The following is a 21298-nucleotide window of genomic DNA, read 5'->3' as shown; positions in this document are numbered from 1 at the left end:
TGAGAATTAGGTGATGGTGACCAAATTGGAGGTTGCTGTTTCGAATCCCACAGCAACTGACCGCTACAAGATCGGAGGTTGACCACATCCTTGGAGGCGCTGCTATGGGGATTTCTACATTGACCAACTGGGCAGGGACCCACTTCATCGAAGTTGTCTTCCTGCAGCACTTCATTTGATTGACTTTCACATTATTTTAACCAACATTGTATAGTATCGTAATATGTGTTAAATGTTGCCCACTCGGTACCCTTTGCAGCCTGATCATCCTGGACGGGAGTTTCCCCTATCTGTGGTCCCTTCTCGAGGTTTCTCATTTTCCCCAGATGGTTTTTTTTTAGTTTTTCCTTGACCTCCTGAGGGTTAAGATCAGGAGATGCCGTTAATATGTTGTCAGATATGAGCGTGTGAAGCCGTTTGAGATATTCTTGTGATTAACGGCTATATAAATAATTTTGACGTGACTTGATAAAGCTGCTGCCCCCGCGACCTGATCCCGGACAAGCGGAAGAAGATGAGATGAGATAATTTAGCTTCACTCACTTTAATATCATAACATCTTAAAGAAAATAATCTATGCACTAATATCAGCTCAAAAACAAACATTTCCACGCTTACAACAGTAACAGGTAATTGTTTACATTTATTGTTTTTTTATAGTGCCTCTAAACCTTCATACATGAACAGGCTGTATCTTTGAGTTGAATCACTTTCCTATTTTCGATTTTGGCCCAACAGTCTTTTTGCACTGGTGCAACGGGGGCCAGACTGGGGGGAGAGGTTTGCGAATGTGGTAGGACTTGCGACCCATTGAAGAGACACCTGCAGGTTCTTTCAGCACAATTCGAGAGTTTTCCACCTTTGATGAGGTCAGAGTCTCTGATTTGGCACGTGGACCCACAATGACGGACGGGGAAGTCTTGGGAATGATGGTGGTCATGGTTCGGGTCAAGGCTCGTCCTCTCTTAGACAAAGTAGCTGTTGAAGGCTTCTGTTTCTTGTCTTGTCCTTTGCCCTCTTGTTGTTCTTTGAGTGGCGGTGTCCTTTGAATCTTACATTCCAAGTCTTTAAGGGACTGCTCAGTGTAGGTCTGAATCTCACTACGCACTTGTGAAAGCTGCTCATCAAACTCATCCCTTAGGGCCTTTTTGGTGTCCTCAAGCTTCTTCTCAAAAATGGCACACAATGCTTCTTCTCTCAAATCTGCTTCGCCCTGGCTCTCACCTGTGAGGTGTTCTTCCTTCTCCGAGCACATGCTCTGCTCCAAAGACTGTTTGTCTTTGAGTCGATTCACCAATTCTATTATGCTACCCTTCGATGCTTTCACGGCCACTTGTGATCTGATCTGGCTGCGAACCTGCTGGAAAACAGATTGCACCTTTGCCTGCGTCTCCTTGTCGGCAGCGTCACATTCGTCCACACTTTCACCGTCCAGACTGTCCATGTTGAGCCGCTCCTCGCGTTCCTCGGCACTGATCTGTATCTGTGGGTTCATCTCTGCCGATGGTTCCTTCATGTCTATTGCTGCCGCTTTGACACTTTCTCTTTTACGATCATGTGAGAAGTGCTGGCTGGGGAGGGGTCTAAGTGACACTGTTTGTCCCGAGAGAGGCGAAACACTCTGGGGTATAGCACTGCAGTTTTGTCTAAAGCAGTATGACCAAATAAAATATTTAGAGAAATCAGACGAACAATGATTTAAAGTTGGGTCAGCACTTTCCTTTGATAAAATACTGTATATCTCTTCTGTTATTAAACAAATGCCCCTCTTCCACGTATCAACATGTACTGATTTCATCCATCGTGTAGTGTTTGCATCCCATGACAGCAGGTGGGATCCAGGTAACAAAGGGAAAAACAAACATCCCAGGAGGCAATGGAAAGAGAACACTGATTTGCAGTGGTTTTATTGGTGGTATAGTATGGTATATGGTGTTTTACCACTGGATTCAACAGCACACAAATATTGCTCAGTTTGTTGTAAATGAACATGAGTGAGTGTATGTTACGTTATGCTAAACAAGTCTTGAGATGAAGAAAATACCAACTACAGACTTTCAGTGCAAACATTTTCATGAGGCTGATGCAACAGTTAGAATGGAGTTTCTCCCCCTTCTTCCAACTTGATGATTTGCATGATTCAGCAGTACTTAGTCTACTAAACTTCTGGATTCGTCCCACCATATATATATGTATATATATATATATATATATGTGTGTGTGTGTGTGTGTGTGTGTGTGTGATAACCTAACCCGATTTAAAATATCACAGTTGGTTCATACATGAAATCACAAATAATATAAAATAAAAAATCACAGTTAATCAAATAATTACACATTGACACACTACATGCAAGAAAGCACAACATATTATCGAATCACGTTTATTGCCAAGAGCGCAACACAAACAGATTTTTGTTTGTGCCTTTGAGCGTCGGTGAGGAAGTATGGGATTAAAATTACAATGGTGCCATGATGAAATTAATAGGGACAAAAAATAAAGTTGTTACACAAATCATAGACTGATGGCACATTAATGAGATATTACCGGTACTTACTTAGTACTCACTGCACGAGCATACTGAAAGTGTGAATTCTTTTTGCTTTCAATCATTGATGTCCAACTGCTCAGTGTTGCAACTGACTTGCCTAGAATGTAATTTAAAAAAAAATGACCATTTTAATTTTTGAATTTTTAAACAGACAATTCAAAAAACAAGCACTGTGGAGTTTTGCATTGAGGAGTGGGCTGCCAGCGAGCCAATGAGAGCCCTGAACAAGAGAGCCTCCTCTTGCCACTAAACACTAACATATGGGCATATATTTCAACAAAACTTGGCTGTAATTCTAAACCTGTATGCAAACTTTTTTTGTTTGTCAACTATGCAGCCGGATATAGGTTTGTTAGTTCGTTGATTGTTATTAATAAATGTTAATCAGAATTTGGAATCCAAATCCATTTTTAAATTAGCTTCCATTGTCACGTGTTTATTTTCAATAGTTGTAACACTATGCTCAGTTTTTTTCTGTCTATTTGGAAACTGGCATGTGCTCAGTGTAATGTATGAATATGATTTTCATTGTCATCATTGTGTAACATAGAGGGTGCCCTAAAACATCTGTACTTAGCCTAATCTCCACTTCCTCCTCCTCCTCCTCCTCCTCCACCTCACCCTCTTAAACCTCCTCCTCGCTCTTTGGGAATGGCTCTAGAACATTTTTGTCAGCTTTTCAATTCAGAGGTGAATCCTCTCCCTAAAGATCAGCAGGGGCAACATGGTGAGCTATTGTGGATACCTTAGATAAAAACAAAACAAAAAAACACCTTGTGTTTTGACACAAACGTGACTTTGTCGTATAACTTTGCTATTGTTATTATTTAACATAGTAATTTGTTTGTATGCTTTGCGTTTGCAGACAACATACACTGACAAAGGCGAGAAGGTAGGAAAATGAAAATGATTTTGACTATGCTTTTCAAATTTATCATTTGCCATTATGTTTTCTTGTCTATAGCATGAGCAAGGACAGTTCCTCTGCTTTGATCACTTGACATTCTGGGTTGGAAATGCAAAACAGGTAGGCTATGTAACAATATGTTTTCCCAAACGTACATAAATAAGACTTGTAAGAAGCAGTGATTTCAGCAAATATTTATTTGTAGTCTGCATGGTTCCAAACATTTATTAGATTTTTGTTGTGTGTTGTTAGTTCAATACAATAACCAGTTGACAAGAAAACACTTTATTTAGTGAGGGCATGGGTCCCGAGTAATTTTTTTGTCTTATTAATTTTTTAATTATTTATTGATGATCATCAAAGTAAAATGGAGCTGGCTTTGAGGAACTTCAGATTGGGACACATTTCTTACACAGTTGGTGGTCGTCTAAATGAGTCTATACCAGGGGCGTCGAGCTCCGGTCCTCAGAGCCGCTTTCCTGCCTGTTTTCCATCTCTCCTTGCTGCAACGCACCTGATGATCGTTATCAAGCTTCTTCAGAGCTTGCTCACTATCATCAGGTGCGTTGCAGCAAGGAGAACTGGAAAAGAGGCAGGACACCCTCCCTTCAGGACCGAGTTTGGACACCCCTGGTCTATACATTCAGGCACACGATTGGTCCTCTGAAGGGGTGGTGCCAGGGGCAGCCAGCATATAAAATCACAGATCACATCCTTTCCTTCACGTAACCTCACCTACTTCCAGCAGATGGCGCAATTTGTCAGTTTCAAATCAGACAGTTGTTGGCGTTCCCTTTCTTTTGTAGTCAACCACAAATGATCTTTTCAATAGGCAGCGTCATTTTACTGCAACACACTGGGATTTGAACCATTTGCTTACAAAGGCTTGGAGACAGGAAGTCGAGATGTAGTGTCCCATGCAGTCAAACAAGGAAAGGTAAGCAGACTACAGGTTCTTTATAAGAACTGCTAATAAATTAAAAAGCAATGGATTACACACAATATTAAAGATTGATGAGTGAAGTAGGAGTTGTTTGTGTCCTGATCATTGTTTTGTGTATCTCACAGATCATATATGTGTTCTCATCTGCCCTCAATCCTGGAAACAAAGGTAGAGCAACTGGCTTTGCACCAGGGTTATAACAGCTTTGGATTCTTCATTATACTTCGTTTTTAGTTTATTTTGACTTTTTTTTTTTTTTTAATTCACTTAGTTTTAAGGGAGGGTTTGTTAGTTTTTATTCAGCCACCCACACCACCCAAAATACTTTATTTGTGGAATGCAAGATAAAAAAAAAAAAAAGTCACTAAGGATTAGGTAATAAAGTACAGTCAACTAATATTCCCCCCAAAACTGTTCTACCTTTTTTTCCTATACCGAATAAATACATAAAAACATAATGATGATATGAAAGCTCATGTATGAAAAAAATACGAAAACAAAGAACATTTTAGCTACTATTACAATTATTTATAGGTAGTTTTAAACGTAAAATGTACTTTTGGTAACTTTTTGTTTTTTTTCAAAGCATTCTTCTTTTTATTTAATTTCGTTGATGAAATTGTGTTTTCAATTTTTTGTTTTGGTTAACTATAATAACCTTGCTTTGCATTGAATCACAGATGACTTTTTTTTAATTAACTTACTTTTTTAAATTACTTTTAAATATTGATTTTATTATACAGATGTCAAGCTTAAATTACTGTCAATTATATTTCTATGTAATTTTGCTTCCTTAACTGACCAGCTTCACAGATCATTTCCATGAAAAACAGTATTTTCATCAAAATAAATATGAGGCAAACAGCACATTGGAATTGGATTTAAATCTTGCACCTTTAAATTTATCAAAAGTCCATTATAACAAAGTTGATTCACTAAATTATTTAGACAAAGTTTTATCATGTATTTTTTTTATTTTTCACTATTTCTCAGAGATGGGAGCTCATTTAGTCAAGCATGGGGATGGAGTCAAAGATGTTGCATTTGCGGTGGAAAACTGTGACTACTTGGTGCAGGTAATACAACAGTCTTAGCTGACTTGATTTTAAATTGTATGAAAACCCAACTCACTATTTGACAGAAAGCCAAAGAGCGAGGTGCTATGGTAGTAAAAGAGCCCTACACCCTTGAGGACAAGCATGGCAAAGTCAGACTTGCTGTGCTGCAAACAGTAAGAGAACATTCATTAAGTTAAATATTAAAAAATCATAAGCCAGGATGATAACTTTGCTTTTTATGCAACAGTTTGGCGACACCACGCACACATTTGTGGAGAGGGCAGGATATAGTGGGCTCTTTCTGCCAGGCTTCCAATTTCCCCTATTTAACGACCCTTTGTTAGCCACGTTGTGAGTATCCCTCATTCATTAAGCCGGTGATGGATGCATAAACCATTTGTTTAAAAGTGGTGACATGTTTAAATGACCTCATTTTTTACCTTTTACGACAGACCAGAGGGAAAACTGAACTTCATTGATCACGTTGTGGGAAACCAGCCAGAAGAGGAGATGGTTCCAGTGGTGGAATGGTGACTGTTGTTTATTTTAAAGTGTGCTGTGTTTAGAGGTTTTGTCATGGTGGCGGAATTATACTTTCAGGATTGTAATGGTTACAACAGTCTGTAATGAAGCTTGAACAACTATTTCTTTTGGTGCACATCAGGTACCAGCACGCCTTAGCGTTTTTCTCTCATGGACCTGTAGTGGTTCTCCACATCTGGACCGCGTTTTAGCCTGTAACAAGCAAGTCCATTCTCTAAATGAATCTATACTAGAATGGAGGAGAGGCGGCTGGGGTTTTTTTGAAGTTATGAATCTCATGAGAGGACTGCTGTCATTTGGGTCCCTCATGTTGCAGCAGGAGAGAATTCTGCACATCATACACATACTGTATGAATTTTAGTAACAGGCCAGCGAGACAAATAGAGTTAATATAGTATGTTTGGGCTGACCTGACAATGTGCTCCTTTGCCACTGATTCATCATCCAAAAGGTACCGGAAGAACCTTCTTTTTCACCGCTTCTGGTCAGTGGACGACAAGCAACTGCAGACAGAGTACAGTGCCCTGCGCTCCATTGTGGTGGCCAACTATGAAGAGACTGTAAAGATGCCCATCAATGAGCCTGCCATGGGCAAGCGGAAGTCTCAAATCCAGGTTTGTTTTGGAATTAGAACCAGACAAATTAATTACAGTATATGACTGCATTGGCTACTGTCAATTTAGAGTATGTACTAAGAGAACTCACCATGTGCTGGCTTACAGGAGTATGTGGAGTACTATGGAGGTCCAGGAGTGCAGCACATTGCCATGAACACATCCGATATTATAACAGCAGTAAGTCTATGAACACAAGAGTCGGGGTCCATCCCCTTCCGGAAATTTTAAATAATTCTTGCGCAAAATACAGAAACATACACCGATCGTCCTGTGACAAAAGGTAGCTGTAAAGATTTCTGGATATCTGTATCTGGATATCTAACATTCAATTGTTCTCTCTCTGTCTCTCATCCTTCCCGCTTGATGATCAACTTGTACATTACTTATAAAAGATAAAACTAGTTTTTAATACGTTTTTTTGTGATTTTGTAGGAATGTCTTCCTTGTAATTATGGTTTTGTTTTATCACATACATATATTTTAAATAGTAATTAATTATGCGCTGAAGATGTCTCAAAATGCAATGCTATTACTAAAAGCTTTTTAGCCATGGAGATGTCAAATGGCAAGATACATGACTCAGCAAATTAGATCATCAGGATTATTGCGCTCACCGTGGGTGGAACTAATGTCAGTCCTCACTTCTGTGTGTCATATTTTTACAATGTTTTTAGCTTTAATAGCGTGTCACACAAACTACCGCAACCCCCTTACTAATATATCAGAAAGACATTAATATCAAAGTTTTTCTTTAAAAAAAAAAGATATACAGCCAAGTTTGTTCTTCACTAGTTAGCATAGAAGCTAACACAGCTAGCATGTGCTGTAGCTACTCATGAGCAAAAACATTCAGCACTGATTTGCTAGCATGTTACTGTAATTAAAGAAATTCTAAAAATAAATAAGTATTCAAATAAAAAGGAACATTCTTTATTCAGCATTGTGTTTGAAAAGTTGCATGAATGTAACATGGCTATAATGGATGGATGGATAAAAAGTGTGGTGATGGTTGAGCTTGACAAGTCAAAGTGTATGATGGTTTATTAGCTGCTTTTCTTGAAAACACACGCGCACACACACACACACACGCACACACGCAAAGGCATAAAATAAATGGTCCGTTTTGTTAAATGCTGCCTTACATTGTCCTCCAGTTCTGGAATGACCGAGTCGTTTTAGCTGTGTTGCATTGTAAAGGCTACAAAATTACAATAAAACCTACTGGATATGAAACATATTTTGTAGATCCGCAACTTAAAACAGCGTGGGACAGATTTTATGTCAGTGCCCGACACCTACTATGACCAACTGAGGGAGAAGTTAAAACAGTCCAAGGTGAAAATTGCAGAAGACCTGGATGTCCTGCAGGTAGGGTTACATACTGTATTTATTTTCAGCACCATATTGGAGAACACCCCAACACATTTGCCACTTATCATACTACAAGAACATTTTTTTTTTCTATTCAGGAGCTGAAGATCCTGGTGGACTATGACGACAATGGCTACTTACTTCAGATATTTACCAAGCCAGTTCAGGACCGCCCCACTGTCTTCTTGGAAGTCATTCAGAGAAATAATCACCAGGTTAATACACTCATGGGTGGATAACTATATATAAAAGATTGACAGTAATACCATTCACTTACACTTAATGTACATATTCATTCCGAAGGGCTTTGGTGCGGGAAACTTCAAATCTCTTTTTGAAGCCATTGAAGCGGACCAACATGCCAGAGGAAATCTGACCATCCTTACACCAAATGGTGTGTCCAAGAGTATGTGAGCCCAGATTTCTGTTTGTGGGCCATCTTAAACAATGTCAAGTGTATTACCAGTTAAGCTTGTTTAGTGTATTAAGTAAGGTAGAGAAGCTCAATACAAACAAACCTGACTCTTTTGAGCATTTTATGTTCAATTACAATTCAGTGTTTAATCATTTTTAATGTCTCGTTTGTTTTTCAACAAATTTACAAGGACATTACGGTACTGTGTCAAACTTAAAGCAGAAGTCAACCAAAACATTTTTTTTTTCAAGAATATTTTCTATGCAAGCCCACAAGTTGAAACAAGGCATTCTGATAAGTATTGCGTTCGTGGGATAAGAGTTAATCCACCTGCTTTTAGCCATCTCTGGGGGCGGCCATTTTGTCACATCTGTCGACTGAAAATTACATCACAACTGCTCAACAACCAATCACGGGTCACCTGTTTCCCTGAGGTGATTGGTCGTTATCTGAGCCCCGAACAACCGCCATGTTATTTTCAGTCGACATAAGTGACAAAATGGCCACCCCCTGAGACAGCTAAAAAGGGGTGTTTTTTGCTGCGTAACTCATATTCCACAAACACAATATTAATCAAAATGCTGTGTTTCAACTAGTGGGCCTGCTGGGAAGACATTCTTGAATAAAATATGTTTGGGTTGATTTCTCTTTAAGCCTAGCTGATAATTCAATGTAGAAGATCTCAACATTTTTATGAATGCAACAGTTGAACAATGGCTGTCATATACTGTCCATATTACTGTGTATAACCAAAGATAGCTTCTCATAAAATGCCTTTATAAAGTTTTTCCAGTAAGACTGTACAGTATGTACATTGATTAAACAGTCAAGAGTCGTCTTACATCATCACTTCATATTTCATCACACAATAGCTTACGTGCTGGTTGGGAATGTTCAGTCGGTCTTCTTGGTGCAGCTCAGATTATTTTTAACCTTCAAGAGAGCTGCTGGAAATGTCTGATTGTTATTTATGAGGCACGTCTTTAGTGTCTGTGTTTGTAGTGTACCTTAGGCAACATGGGCTGCTATCTAAGATATAAGACAGGCTGTCTATTTGGGATCAGTTCAAAGAACCCCGACAGCTTTCAGTTCCACACAAACAAGGAATCTTTGTGTCCTCAATGGGAAACTTGTAGTCGTACGTGATTTCTTCATTGATGCCTATTGCCTGCCGCGAGTAAATCACTATCTTCTTTTGAGACTCTACAGTGATGATCTTTGCATAGCAGTTTGGCTGTAAAACAAAAACACACAATTGATTTTTCAATTAGGTGACAAAAGCAGCAGTAGCAAGTCGTACTCACACTGCAGCTGTGGTTGATGAATCTGGATAAATTTCCGCATTTCGTGGCATCAATGATGGTGTTCTGATCCACCCGGAACAAATAGCTGCTTCCAATGCCTGCCTCCTCATATCTACGCTCTCTCATGTCAGCAATATTCTGAGGGAAATGACATACAAATTCATTCATTTAACAACGGTAATCAATCACAATCATTCTGCGTTTCCTTCCTAGAGATGTTTTGCCAGGCTTTCACTGCAGCAACCCTCAATTGTTCTTTTGTTTGTGGAGCTTGCTACCTTTACTTTTTTTTTTTCTTAAAAGCATGATCTAATGGGGTGAGGTCAAAAGAACAGGAAACAGCTTTAAAAACATGACTATTAATGGGGGGTTGAATGCGTACAATTATTTTTTTTTCTCACCTGTCTGATCATTTGGCCGACATACTCAATCACCATCTCATCTGCTGCTATGGCCTCCATGGCAAACAGACCCCAATCGTGGATGGGACTTCGGCTGAAACGAATCCTCTTCTTTCGGAACTGAAGGATGAAAATATCGCTGTTGTTTTCTACATAAATTCCATTATATCCCTTTGATTAAAAAAACAAGTATTCTAAATGTTGAACTACCCTATTGCACTACAACTAAGAGATAGAATGGAGTGTATACAAAAAGATTACACACCCTTGTTGAAATGCAAGGTGTTTGTGAAATAAATGAAAAATAGATCACTATAAATGACTTTATATAATATGTTTTGGCACAAGTATGCACACCTTCTTATAACTGGGATGTGGCCATGTTCAGAATAAACCAATTACATTCAAACTCATGTTGAGTGGCACATGCCCGCAACCATTTAAAGTGCCTCTGATTCATCCTAAATCAGTTTTAGTCTTCTTTTCCCGATTTTGCTTTTTATCAGAAGCCTGACAAACTGACTGCTATTTCAAAATGTTCTTCATTTCCTCCACCTTGTCTGTGGTCCTATTTCCAGCCTCCGATAAACATCCCCAAAGCATGATGGCGTGTTTCACTGTAGGTGTCGCATTCTTTTGGTGACGAGCTTTGTTGTGTTTGCACCAAGCATATCTTTTTGAATCATGGCCAAGAAGTTCAACCCTGACCTTAATTTTATTGTTCTTGTGTTTGGGAGATTTTCTTATGATCCAGGATTTTTACAGTACACAGTCAGTCAGCTTGCTAACTGAATCATGTTGTTAAGTGAAGGTCGACCACATGTTCATTACGCTAACATTGCTGACTTCCTGTGTATGCTACGGCAATGAGCAGGTTTGAGCAGGTGATTGTTTGAAGCCGAACTTGCTATTTAATTTCTTTTTTTATGGCTAGTGTCTTTGGACATAAGTTAAATAAATGTATATTTCATTTATCATACAAATATAATATGATTTATAAAATATACAGTATGTAAACATGAAAATCTAAACATTGAATATTGTTTGGTGGCTCTGTAGTGACATCTTGTGTTAAGAAAAAAAAAACGTTTAAAGGTCCTACAGTTGCTTTGTCACCCCTTTGCTATTCACCCTAACCGGGAGGAAACGCTTAGACGTGTTTTGCGGAAGGAGGTTGCGCATACACCAGATTATAAGAGTGTTGGAGCCATTATCTCTGAAGTGACTCGTGTTTTTTTTTAATTACTTGTACTTGTACTGTGGAAATGAAAAGTAATCAATTGTTATAACTGTGATAAATAATTATAGAAGCTGTACCTTTATTTCCAACTGCCCCTAAATTGTGGCATTTTGCCCCTAAAATTTCAGGCAATGCAACTAAATTGTTCATCTAGTCATGCATTCGTAACTAATATATTTGCAGATTTTTTTCATTTATTGTTTTATTCTTGAATATATTCGGGCACTGACCAACTTCTGCTCCATACTTCCGCCCATGCATTAAGTGGAAATGTGAATATTTACTCCATTATTCAATTTGTGATTCGTATGCGCCCCTACATTTTCTGCAGGCCCCCCTAAAATTTCAGATTAGTGGTCACAAGAAGTAAGTCTCAGGGCCTGTGTTGTAGTTCAGTTCTGTATGGTAGTTTTTGTTTAGTATGCCCCCACTGGCCAGGTATGGCTACTGCATTTAGAGGTGTGCACTCCTTGCTAGGGTCAAGAGTTAAAAGCAAAATGTGTGTGTGGGCAATGAGACAATAGCCTGTACATGAAAGCAGGTCTCTTGGCTATTGTTAAGGGTTTTCAAAGCATTATTTGACAATCTGCATTATTTAAAGCTTGAAAGATCAGAATACTTATTAACTCATCAACCTATCCATCATCGATAACCAGGTTACTGACCTCTTTGCCTGAACAAAAAAATGGAAAATTAATGCATTGAAACCCTGCTGGAACCTTTGAATTATGAACATTGGAATCTTGGGAAAAATGGCACAAACAAAAAGGGTGCGCACACTTGTGCACCTACATCATCTCAGTCTTTTATTTTGACTTCCCACCTCCAATTTTTTTTTCTTTTCTAATTGAGGTGTACAGGTTGCAGGTCATACAAATGGCATGTTTTTGTTTTGTTTTTTTACAATGCAGTACATACCAAAAATATACATAAATTCAAGAGGAAGACAAGTTAAAATTTTCTTTTCCAATAATATGATCTACTGTATGAGTACCAGTAGTCTAACCACGGTATTCTGATTAATATTGCGTTTGTGGAATATGAATTGAGCAGCAAAATCCACCTGTTCTTATCCATCTCAGGGGGCATTCATTTTGCCACTTGCTGTTGATGAAAATGACATCACGTTGCTTAAGGGCTCAGTAACGACCACCATGGCGCATCTGTATTGTGGGTTTGGTCATGTAATATGTAATTCATATTCCAAAAATGCAATATTAATCGGAATACCGTGTTTACACTAACGGGGACGCAAAGAACATTATATCGGTAAAGGCCATTTTCGACTTGACTTCCCCTTGAAGTGAAGGATTTATAGTTGACCTGCACTGCTACAGTCCATGCTTTATTTAAAGGTGAAAATGATTACGTAGTGTGTGGACTAAGTAAAGTTAACAAACCTTGAGTTGGTTAAACTTGACGAGGTCACTATCGCAGCTAAAAGACGACAGCAGACGGCGCTGTTCTGACCTGAAGTCTGATCCGGCCCGAAGTGCAGTAGGCTGTGTCAGAAGATCCTGCTTGGACACAGCACACGTGTGTAACAGTATGTTACACATTGTGATGATTCACACTTTTCTGTGTTAAATACCTGAGAGCTTGTTGATGGAAGTTCAGTCGTTCTTGATTGTTTGAGGTATTCAAGTTTATCCCTCCAGTTGATTTTGTAGAAGCCCTCGCTTCGGGCTGAGCCCGTAATGTGCTTCTGATGCCATGATTGATGTCCCTCATTCGTCTCCATAATTTTTGTCAGTAAGCGACGGTTAAGCACGATATACATACTGAGCCATGAGCATTTTCATAATGCGAAACCAATTGCATAATCCACATGCAAAAGGAATCAACACCTTCTTATATGACTTAATTCTCGCAACAAAGTTGTAACAGAAAAGGATATGAGGATGCGGTATCCAGAGGGTGTCAGTAAGCCAGCTACACTCATCATCCTGCTCTTGCAGCCTTTCAAAAGTGCACTGCAGCAATCTCTCATCTTCTTCATCCAGACCGTCCTTCCATATACTGTAAAGTATTCTCCTCTCCACCCGCTCTGAACGCCACTTGGGAGGGCTACTACGAGACAAGTGGTGGACCCTCCGACCCCTTTTTATTCTCTTCCACCATTTATGCCTCATTTTTCTTTCTCTCCTACTTCCCTCGTAGAGAAGACTCGGCATGTTCTCCAGTCCTTGTAGAGGTACTGCTCTCATACCTGACCATGTTCTCACTCCTCCGCCATCAGATGAAGACTCAGAGAGGTCACACGATGACATTCCTGGGAATTCATCACATACAAGGGGTTGTGAGTTGTTCGCTATTTCAGTCTTTCTTCTGTGGACTAAGGCTCTTCGTGGGAGAAGAATATCTCCTCCAGGAGTCTTTGGTGGCAATACAAATGGATTGCTAAACAGTGATAAATGAGCCGATGGTTCTCTAAAATGCGAGTATGTTACCCTTGCATCCTCTGATGTAATGTTCTCATATTCTGGACTTTTTGAGAGCCTCACACCACTGTTAGGAGACCAAACACTTGTGTCTTCTCGACCTGGGGTTTTGGGTGTTTCCTGGAATAACAAAGATGCGTCTGATGGCAGATGTAGCTCATTGATAGTTAGCGAGGGATTGTCATCTCCTGATTCTTCACTTCCTAATTGAGAGGCTATCCCCTTGCCTGGCGTCTGTGGTCGTTCCACCTCCATCACAACTGGAGATGTTGGTTTGCTTCCTATCAAAAGGTCGGGGTCATGGGCAAAAAAGCATCCAGTAGGAGTGAGAGGCCTCAATGTGTCCTCCGGAGAACTCAAGTTCCATTCATGCAGCTCCGTCTCCACGCCAAGTTCAAGAGCCACCACTACACGACAAGACAAGAGCATATCACATAGTTTCACGTTGTCTACACAGTTAATTAATTATTCCAATCTTTCAAGAAATTACCTGGAAGTCCAGGATGTGATGGGGGATGTGGCTCCTGAGGCTTGGTGAAATGCTGCTCCATCATTACATGTTCTTGGGGCAAATACTGGTTCTCTTCTGCTTTATCCATATTAGACTGATCTGACAAGTTATGGAGTTCCAGCTGAGCACCAGGCGTGAGTGGGGCTGAGGGGGTCACTGGGGGCTCAAGCTCCATGGACTCTTCATCTGATGATATGACTACACAATCCAAACCTTCACCACGTTTTCCATTGTCTCCTAAATCATCATCATCTTCAGAGCTGAAGTCAGAGTAGGGTGAGTCATCACAGCTCTCCGAAAAAGAGTCAGGGAAGTCTGAGTCGGATGAGCAGACCTCTGACGAGCTGCCCTCTGAATATGTCTCTACAAAAGCACAAGAAAATGCGATAAACATACTGAACGCTAGGAGAAGCACACGTGTTACTTCTCAACATACCACTGCCAGAGGAGAGAACTTCATGAAGAACTGAACAGGCGTCTTCAGCCTCTATGTGTTTTTCAATGGCCTTCTCTTTTTCCTGATGATTGCCATCAACATTGTTGGTATGACCATTTCTGTCACACTGAGATACAGAAATATTATCATTATCAATATCGCTGCCATTTGTCTCCAGGTCCAAGTTACTTGGACTGCGACTCAAACTACTCGACAACATTTCTGTTTGTGACTTTTTCATAATTATTATTCCAAACCTTCTGAGTGTTTTGTTTTACAGTATACAAAAGATTAATTTTATGGGAAGATTGTGGAAGGCTATTTTTCTAAATCGAAAATGCCATAATTTTGTGAAACCTCTTAAATTAAAGATGAAAATCTACATGTCAACCTCAACTTGAGTCATTTATTTCAAACTCATTGTGATGGCGTATAAAGGCAAAAAAAAAAAAAAAATTCTCAATGTCTAAATACTTTAATCAATTTACGTATTTTTTTTTTATTTAAAATTTGAAATTTCTACAAAATAAAAACATGTTGTACGAACATTTGTTTCATTACTTACTCTGTACTTTTGGACAGAATTTTTTTTTTTTATAGATTCATGAAGATGTGACTTGTCATTTACCAAAATGTGTACTTGATCTTCTTTGGGCCCTGCCTGTTCCTCTTCATCTGTTGCATTTTCCTTTTCCTCGGCTTGATGTGTTTTGCATTCTTCAGTTCTGTCTTCATCATCACTATCAAGAGCAAGTGGTCTTGCATGTCTGCGTTTACGTCTCTCAAACATTGGTTCCAACCTATTGTCCACTTGGGTTGCATCTAAAAGCAACACATAAAAAGGGTACTACCCCTCGAACAGAAGTTGAATCAATTTATTTAAAAAGAAAAAAAAACTTACCAGAATGTTTGCTTTCTATCACTTCTAATGTTACAGGATTGTCACCTCTTTTCTTCTTAATCTGCATTGCAAAACAAGTTCTCCATTTCAATGTTCAATTCTGGCGTTTACAAATCTAATATTGCTTACCTTGAAGGAGGGGAGGGGAGGTTTCTTGCCCTCGCCAGTGATGTGATTCAGAGGATTTATACATTTGGTTTTCTTATTATTTAAAGGCCCAATTGATATCTTTGGAAGACAAAGTATTAGAATTTTGAGTTTAAAGAAGTGCACTGTATATGATATATGGTGAAAAAAGGATGAAGCATTTACCTTTGCTTTCTTCTCTTCATCGTCCCACCAGCCTTCAAACACCTTGAATGCCACTCCCTCAATCATTCTGCGAGTTATGTCCCTCTTGATAATTGACTTCAGTTCATCCATGAGCACAGCTAAAACTTTTTCCACAATGACTTTATGAAGCTTTCCCCTTATGAGTAGGTAGTCTGGTGGTGGCAATAAAGGGCTGTTACAAGGGAAAGGTGAAGTGTCCCAGGGCGCTGCAGAAGGTGGTAAGGGGACGTTTCCAAGCCTTGGTGGATCGCCCTGGTCCAAAGTGACTCGAGGTTGTATGGACGAGGGGTATGTGTGCACAGAGCATGGCATCAACGTAGGTCGAGGTACCGGGGAATTAGAAGGTGGTGGAATTAAGATTGGGGGGATGCGGATGCTGCTGTGATGGTCTGGAGGAAGGTTCCAGCCGGGAGGTGGAATGGGAAAGGTGCCAGTTGGTAGGCGAGGTGGGAGAGGGGAAAATGAAGGAATAGGGAAACATAAATGCGCAAATGGTGGATGGTGACCTGCAGATGGTGGATGTTTGGACTGCTGAGTGTTGCCGGGATGCTGAGGAAAAGATATCCCATCTTTCAACGTGTCACAGTTTCCTTTGTCCACATTTGATATGTGAAGCTCCTGAAAGAGACAAGAAGAGACCTAACTGACCTGACAAATAAGAGGAAGTTGCAAGAGTGTAATACAATTCCGAAAAATAACTTAAGTCATATTGTAAATGCTTGTGTGATTAAGAAAATTACTACCTTAGGACCTGGTGCCTGGGACATTTGTGCATCTCTGTTACTGTTTCCATCTCCGCTTCCTTCAGATTGTGTGAAATCAAATGGAGAGGGGCACTCTTTATCTCTTTGGGATGTAAGAAAAAAAACAGCTTGGGAGGTTTCATCCTCTTCAAGGAGTGGTGTTGGACTGACATCTTCCAAAGTCTTGTTTGGGCCATCTGAGAGTGGGGAGTTCCGGAGGGAATATGGTGAGGCTGGGCTGTCCTGACACTTAGTAGTATTCCCAAGGAAAGTACCTGAACTTTGGCTGTTTGTCAGCAGACTTTGTATTCGGGCATCTAATGTCTCTGCTTCTGGTTGCGGGTTTCTAGGGATAAAGTTCACTGGTGACTGAGGTAACTCTACTATGCATGCATGGTTGTCAGCTGGGAAAGTCACGTCTTCCTGCTTGTTGGCTGCCAAATTGATGCTCAAGATGCTGAAGGAGTTTATGGGTAACGATTTTGAGGTAGTTGTGACCAGATTCCTCGACTCCGGACCAGGGGATAGGAGTTCGAAAGAATGCTTTGCATGATTCTCAGCAAATGTGTGTTCAGTCTTCCCCCATGGTGCAAGCTTCTGCTCGCTACTGTGGGTAAACACTGGGAGGGAAGGTTGCGGTTGGCGGTTCTTTAAATTTAAGTTGACCTCTGAGATTTCACCGGCTCCCCAACGAAACCTTGGGAACTTAGGACAGCAAAGCTCTCTTCTGAATGCTTTGTGAACACCGTAAATCGGGGGCTCCCCCTGGAGGATTGGAGTACCCTGAAGACTGGAGTAGCATGAGTCCTGGGAGAGGGGAGTTGTAGAAAAGCAAGGGGTGCGTGGGGTTCCCTGTGAACAAGGAGTCAGCACAAAGCTACAAGGTGTATCCTGACTAATACTGGAATACGCTGTGTCAAGAGAGAGTGGAGTAGTGAGGCTGCTTGGGCTTCCTTGTCGCTGTTGGGGTGAAATGCACTGCAAGAAATAGGTAAACAAATTACATTTCACACAGTCACAGTCCGAAAATCTTGGCTTATGTCATTTTTCTTAAGAAAACACTACAAATGGAACCTAATACTGTATGTTATATTCATTAATAATTTTGCATGAGCTGTTCAACTGAGGGTACAGGCAATTTTAGCAGAAGTGGCCAGCATCGTGAGGAGATGATTAACCCTGTACCACTAACGTTAAAATTAGTAACACCATGCCGGGTACATTCATCCCGATACAATATCCCGGATAAAATGCAGCTTTCATCCTTTTATGTAAAAGTACAACACTGTATGCCAAATTGGAAGTTGTCTTCTTTAATTTTCCAATACAAAATATCACATAAAAAAATGGTGTTGGTGAAAATCACCCAACGTTAGTGTTCTAGGGTTGAAGTAAAAAATAATATGTTAAAAAAAAATTGAAATACAAAAAAAGAGAGAGAAGCCATTATTTTAGCGAGGTAATTGGTAGCTAATTGATTTCATTTGTCAGGGCAATTTTATTTTTTCAGTTTTTTTACCCACTAGTCTAAACAAGGCATTCTAATTATTATTGTGTTTGTGGAATATGAATTAAGCAGCGAAAGTCACATGTTTTTATCTATCTCCGGAGGCAGCCATTTTGCCGCTTGCTGTCGACTGAAAATGACTATGAGATGGCTAAAAACAGGTGAATTTCTCTTCTTTATTCATATTCCACAAACGCAATATGAATCAGAATCTTGTGTTTACACTATAGGGGATGCATCGAACATATTAATGTCAAAAAATGTTTGACATAAATTCTCTTTAAGCCACCCCTGAAGCGGGTGCCTGTTGACATGAACTTACACTAATAACGTAGCTGCAAACACAGAGGAGCTAGTTTACAAAAGCAGAGTCAGTGTTTCCAACTGTGGTCGTAATATTTTGTGACTTTATAGCAACAGTTTTTCATTTGCAAAAACGTGGGCTTTGGAACAAGAGGGTCACAGTTCAAGCCAAAAAATGTCATATCACAACCAGTTGCTGCAGATATGCTATTCTGCTTCCTGTCTAATGCCAACGTTTTCTTGGGCAAGGCACCACCTCCACCCCCAAGCTTCAGATGTGCAGAATAGTCTGCATGGCCCTTTCACTGACACATCATGTTTGGTGCAAAACACAAATCATCATTGTCAAAGACAAAGTGCCTATTTAGTACATGCTGTAAAAGCAGTGATTAATTGATGTCCAAAAAAAAATATCCCGATGTTTGTGCTTCCAAGCCGCAAATATTTTGCCAAGGTCACCTTGCCTCACCTGGACAATAGTACATGAGAAAAGATGAGAGAGGGAGTTGGGAGGTGGGAGGTTACAAATGTAGCCAGCGGTTTGAAGGTTCATTTTATGTTAAATCGGTGAACATTTAAAATATTTGACTGAATGGACATTTATCTGAGAAACAATGGCATTGTCATTAGTTTTTGTAAAAGCAAAGAGGAAAATTGGATGTTATTCAGCAATCAAATTTATGCGTGGGGCGAGGGGTGTCAGAAAAGTTATTTTATGGCAATATCGCTCAGCCCTAATTCAAACAGTCATGCAGGACTATAAATATCACAAAAACATTTTTCATCTGATATTCTGAGACATGTTCATGTGATAGTTATTTCTTGTTTACTGGTTGGTTCAGTTCAAATCTGTTTAGAGCACTCAATATTAAAAATCAAACAATAGTTGCAGTGGATGAATATTAAAAATCAAACAATAGTTGCAGTGGATGTTAGCAAATACTGCACATACCAGTAAACTGTCGACTACGTTTTGGAGACTTTGGTCACTGCTTCCCACTGGTAAGCTCCATGGAGTGTAGACACCATCGTAGAGCAGTTTGAGGTAGCGCACCCTGTTTTCACCTGTTGAATGATACCCAAGAAGTCACTATAAAGCCACTAAGAAAAAATATCTCATACTTGTAAGTGAAGAGGCTTCCTTACCTTTTGGATCAATTTCCACGTGGATAACGTTGCCCATCACTGATGTTTGATGAAGGTGATGAACAGTGTCCTTTGCAGCCCTCACAGTGTCAAAAACAACCTTTGCGATGCCTAAATGCTTCTTGTTCTTTGGGTTGTAGAAAATTTCAACTTCTTCCGTGTGGCCATATTTCGTACACATATTAGTCAGGAAGGCCTTGTTTACATTGTCATTTAGTCTGCAAAATGTCACTTCTTTAGGAGGAATGGGACCAATGTAAAACTCATCTATCTGAAAGGACACATACAAAGAATAACACGACCATGAGTGGGCCTATTTAACATAATTATCATGGCATAAAGGCTACCTTAAATCTAGGAACCGAGAGGTCAGTCTTGACGCATTTGCTCCACATGCGGCAGATGCGTGGATCTTTCACTGAATCCACTGGAAACAAACCCAGGTCGTCAACCTGATGTTTGAAAACAATACACCTGTTATGGGATTGTTAATGGCGAGGGAGCTGAAGAGCATGAATGTTTTGAAACGCTCACGGGAATGTTAAAGTCGTGCCCATCATAGCGGTAGACTTTGTACAGTCCTTTTGTTAGAGCAGGATCAATAATCAACTTGTAACTTCTCCAAGGCTGGATCGTTGATTCTCTCCCTAAAACTTGTTTTTCGCTTTCCATTACATTCGTCCAAACCTGCAATTTTGAGAAATACACACCGAGGATTGCAATTTGCGTCTGCAAAATAGCGGTTCGCTAGTTATTGCGATGGAGGTTTACACGCCCCAACAGGTGATGCGGTGATGCAGATAGCATCCCTTTAAACTTGCCTCTACACACGCGATTAGCACTTGAAAGAAGAATCAACCCTTCAAACCCAAATAAGGTATATTAACCACTTACCTATGCTTGTATCCTTTGATGGACCAACATTCTACACTCGACTTGTATTTTTTTCATCCAGGTGTAGACGGCGTACGCTGCCCAGGTTGGTCTAGATATCCATCCGCCATGAGTAAAATAGTTCTTTCATCCAGGCGGAGGAAACCGTTTGAAGAGACCAGTGATTCCCAGGCTTTTCCATGAGTAGGCCTAAAGCCATCACTCATACGGACTGATGATTCTCAAAGATAAAAAAAAAAAAAAGCTCAAGATTTAATTCTCAGGCATCTTCTTTTGAACTCAGATTAAACATAAATATACATCACATGTTCCTTGAAAATAAATAAGTAACACTGTTAAAGTTAAAACATTAAATCAAAATAAAATACAAACATGCTTTTGTTTTTTTGTAATAACTCATAACATTTACCATAAGAAAATGGAGATCACTTGAATCCTTTTAAACAGACATTTAAACTTTAATTATGGGGGTGGCACAAAAAGACAATTGTGTCCCCAGGGAACAGGTTGTAGTGTGCACATATCATTTTATTGACGGGTTTATGAAATGACTGAGAATATTTACTAACCATGTTGGAAATTAAATGTTTCAACGTACTCCGGCCCTGCAATGTGCTCGCGTACCCTCCCCCTGGTTGGGAAACACTAGCCTAGTCTGCTTAAGCCTATGAGTAGTACTGTACTTACTTTACTTGTGTGTACTGTACTGTAGATATGAGGGAGAAAATGCAC

The 21298-nt window shown here is 39.8% G+C and overlaps 2 protein-coding genes across 2 annotated transcripts; one reads left to right on the top strand and one right to left on the bottom strand.

The window, feature by feature from the left end:
* The first annotated feature begins 3185 nt into the window (after positions 1-3185).
* LOC147147667 (4-hydroxyphenylpyruvate dioxygenase-like) lies at positions 3186-8671 on the top strand. Its single transcript, XM_086031040.1, has 14 exons — positions 3186-3279; positions 3418-3444; positions 3517-3579; positions 4292-4396; positions 4528-4570; positions 5396-5478; positions 5544-5633; positions 5708-5811; positions 5913-5990; positions 6455-6617; positions 6726-6797; positions 7866-7988; positions 8090-8206; positions 8295-8671. The coding sequence occupies exons 1-14, from the start codon at positions 3277-3279 to the stop codon at positions 8403-8405; spliced, it is 1182 nt and encodes a 393-aa protein (XP_085887166.1). The 5' UTR covers positions 3186-3276; the 3' UTR covers positions 8406-8671.
* Positions 8544-20701, bottom strand: LOC147147666 (histone-lysine N-methyltransferase SETD1B-A-like). Its single transcript, XM_086031043.1, has 18 exons — positions 20567-20701; positions 20207-20359; positions 20020-20124; positions 19673-19943; positions 19479-19591; positions 16717-17694; positions 15953-16591; positions 15770-15868; positions 15641-15701; positions 15368-15561; positions 14740-14866; positions 14283-14666; positions 13249-14199; positions 12943-13103; positions 12752-12868; positions 10112-10231; positions 9711-9848; positions 8544-9640 (listed from the first exon to the last, which is right to left on the bottom strand). Exons 2-18 carry the CDS (start codon positions 20342-20344, stop codon positions 9467-9469), a joined length of 4770 nt encoding a protein of 1589 aa, XP_085887169.1. The 5' UTR covers positions 20345-20359; positions 20567-20701; the 3' UTR covers positions 8544-9466.
* Positions 20702-21298: the final 597 nt, after the last annotated feature.

The sequence above is a fragment of the Filicampus tigris genome, chromosome 5 (assembly GCF_054856515.1).
Source record: "Filicampus tigris isolate MCC_2025a chromosome 5, RoL_Ftig_1.0, whole genome shotgun sequence".
Classification (NCBI taxonomy): Eukaryota; Metazoa; Chordata; class Actinopteri; order Syngnathiformes; family Syngnathidae; genus Filicampus; species Filicampus tigris.
This window is presented reverse-complemented; position numbering and strand designations above follow the sequence as displayed.